At 36.0% G+C, this 2,562-nt stretch overlaps 1 protein-coding gene across 3 annotated transcripts; it reads right to left on the minus strand.

Moving 5' to 3' along the window:
* Window positions 1-865: 865 nt before the first annotated feature.
* Window positions 866-2,256, minus strand: LOC121210812 (uncharacterized). 3 transcript variants are annotated; one of them, XM_041082451.1, is made up of 3 exons: window positions 1,955-2,123; window positions 1,570-1,794; window positions 873-1,219 (listed from the first exon to the last, which is right to left on the minus strand). In XM_041082451.1, exons 1-3 carry the CDS (start codon window positions 1,993-1,995, stop codon window positions 1,087-1,089), a joined length of 399 nt encoding a protein of 132 aa, XP_040938385.1. In that variant the 5' UTR covers window positions 1,996-2,123; the 3' UTR covers window positions 873-1,086. The 3 variants fall into 3 exon arrangements, with proteins under 3 accessions (XP_040938387.1, XP_040938385.1, XP_040938386.1); XM_041082452.1 differs by having other exon boundaries at window positions 1,012-1,219; window positions 1,570-1,669; window positions 1,955-2,158; XM_041082453.1 differs by lacking the exon at window positions 1,570-1,794 and having other exon boundaries at window positions 866-1,219; window positions 1,955-2,256.
* Between the last annotated feature and the right edge of the window lie 306 nt (window positions 2,257-2,562).

A 2,562-nucleotide genomic window follows, 5' to 3' on the forward strand; every position in this document is an offset into this window, starting at 1 on the left:
CTAGGTGAGACTCTAGGTGGGTGTGATGAAGATCTAACACTATTCATAGTAAGGTAAATCGAGGCACTCAACATATTATAATGAATATGTTTGCAAGGTTTTATAGCTAATGAAGTGTAGCCCTTGGGAAAGCTCATAGCTAGAAAGGTGATGGTGGCAAAGCCCACATTGTCAAGGTACTAACAACAAATTAGCTCAAGTGGTAGCGTAATTATCCATATGTGCCCTATATGTTGTAGGACACGAGTTCAAACTTTACCAAGTGTAAATGTTCACATTTGCTTGGTAGGTGGGGCCATGTGCCATGCACGATCCATCCAAACAAGGCATTTCCACTCCATCGAATCAATTACCTCTTCAAGTAGCTTTAAGCATTCAGGTTTTCATTAAATTTAAAGAGACAAAAACCTTGGTCAGAGACAATACAATATGTTGAAGGGGTCGTCAGCTAAGTGGACGACACTTTAAAAACTTCAAAAACTATCTTTTATGATACAAAAGAGTGAGCAAAAGTTGAATTCTACAAGCTAAATTGATCGAATTGAATCCACTTATTGAATTGGTTTTGTTTAGTTATTTTTAATTTTTTTGTCCGTTTGAAAGATCAGTTAAAACAATTAAGTCAGATTGATTTTGATTTTGAAATCTAAATCCAAATTAGCTCATTTAAAAAGGGTAATTATTACATTTATATATTTTAAAATACTTAAATCCAATATATCCAAATATATTACTCAAGTTTGAGCCAAATTGACTTTTAAACACTATGCTGATATTTATATAGCTACTGATTTTTACCTAAAATTTTTGGTTAAGTAGATTTTTAGACCCAACTAACTAATAAAAGTTGGATTTCGTTTTGAGAAAAATATAAACTTAATTAAGTAGATTTTTGATATTTTTCAATTCAACCAATTGATTGTTCACTCTCGTATAAAATTATCGATCATCCTATTTTAAGTTATGACTTATTTAATAAGATATTATTATGCATTAGCACTAAAAATTTAGTGTAAAAGTCCATTTTTGCCCGGGCCCATACCAACAAAATAACCCAAATAATAAAACCCAAAACCTAAAATCAACCTAGCCCAACATCCAAGCCCAATCCCAAAACCCTAGACTCCCACTTGCCTCTTCCCATTCTCCCATGTTGTCTGCCACCAGCACCACTCCCACTCTCCCATGCTGTCTGCCACCACCATGCCTTTTGCCGCACCTGCAAACAAGCAAAGGAAAAGGACAAAAAATGGAGCAATAAACATTAACAGAATATTGTATTTTTGGCTATAAAAGCCACAAGCAAAATCGGACCAGGGAGGGGGAAAAAAAGAGAAACAAAAAAAAGGAGGGGGGACTTTTGTAACAAAAAAGAGAAGATTCGGCTTTTGAAAAAATTGAAAGAAATAAAAAAGGGGGCTTTAGAAGGTGATTCACCTTGTTTTTTTTTCGTTTTCTTTATTTTCGTTCTATTTCGGTTTTTCTATAGTATTTCTTTCTCTTTTTTTATTATCATTCAATCAACACACATATATATAAGATAAAAAATAAAAGTAAAAAGGAGTTTACCTGTTTCCGGCGGCGGTGGAAAGAGGAAGAACCGAAAGGTCTCTTTCGATTTTGGCCCTTTTCGCCGGGATTTCGGCTTTTCTAACCCCAGATCTGGACTCTATTCGCAAAAAGGAGAAAAAAGGAGCTTTTTTTGGTTTTCCGGCCACCGCGAACGGCGGCGTCGTCACCGGCGTCCGGCGACCGGTGCGGTGGTCGATGGCCGGCAAAGGGGGCTCTTCCTCTCTTTTTACGGACACAAGAACAATAAAAACATAAACTTTGAATCGGAGAAGTAATTTTCGTTTCTTTATTTTTGTGTGTTTTTACATCTAGTTTGATTTCTTTTTATTTCTTTCTACTTACGAAAATAAAAACAAAAGAAATAAGGAGAGGAGAAACTCACCGGAGTTGGCCGTGACCGTGCCGCCGGGGTTTTTCTTCCATCGTCGGCCGTCGGTCTTGGTGGCGTGGTGGCACTCAAGGTGTTAAGAAACCCAAGTGTTGGGTGTTTGAAAAAATGGTGGTTTGAAAGAAGGCAGAGCCTTTTTCCTCTAGCAAATTCAAAAAGTGAAAGAATAAAAATATAAAACATTTTTGGTCTTTTTTTCAATCATGAACGGCACATTAGTGGGGAATCTTGCACATGCTTGTCCTTAATGGGTAATTTATGCATTTAGTCCCTCCATCTTGCGTTGAAATGCAATCAAACCTTTTATTTTTTTCGATTTGGGCCGCGAGTTTTGTTTCTGTTTCAATCAGGTCCTTTGACCATGTATGGTCCTTTGCGCTGAAAGGTTGCACTCTAGGACTAGGGAATATTTCTCTTTTCAGTCCTTCCCTTTTCGCGCGCCTCACATTTTAATCCTTTACTCTATTTCATTTTTGATTTCAGCCCTGAGATTTCGTTTCCGTTTTGATTTAGTCCTATTATTATTATTATTATTATTATTATTATTACCTATTTGTTTATATTTATTTTATTTAAATTTTCGGCACATATATACATATACA

The sequence above is a fragment of the Gossypium hirsutum genome, chromosome A12, assembly GCF_007990345.1.
Source record: "Gossypium hirsutum isolate 1008001.06 chromosome A12, Gossypium_hirsutum_v2.1, whole genome shotgun sequence".
NCBI lineage: Eukaryota > Viridiplantae > Streptophyta > Magnoliopsida > Malvales > Malvaceae > Gossypium > Gossypium hirsutum.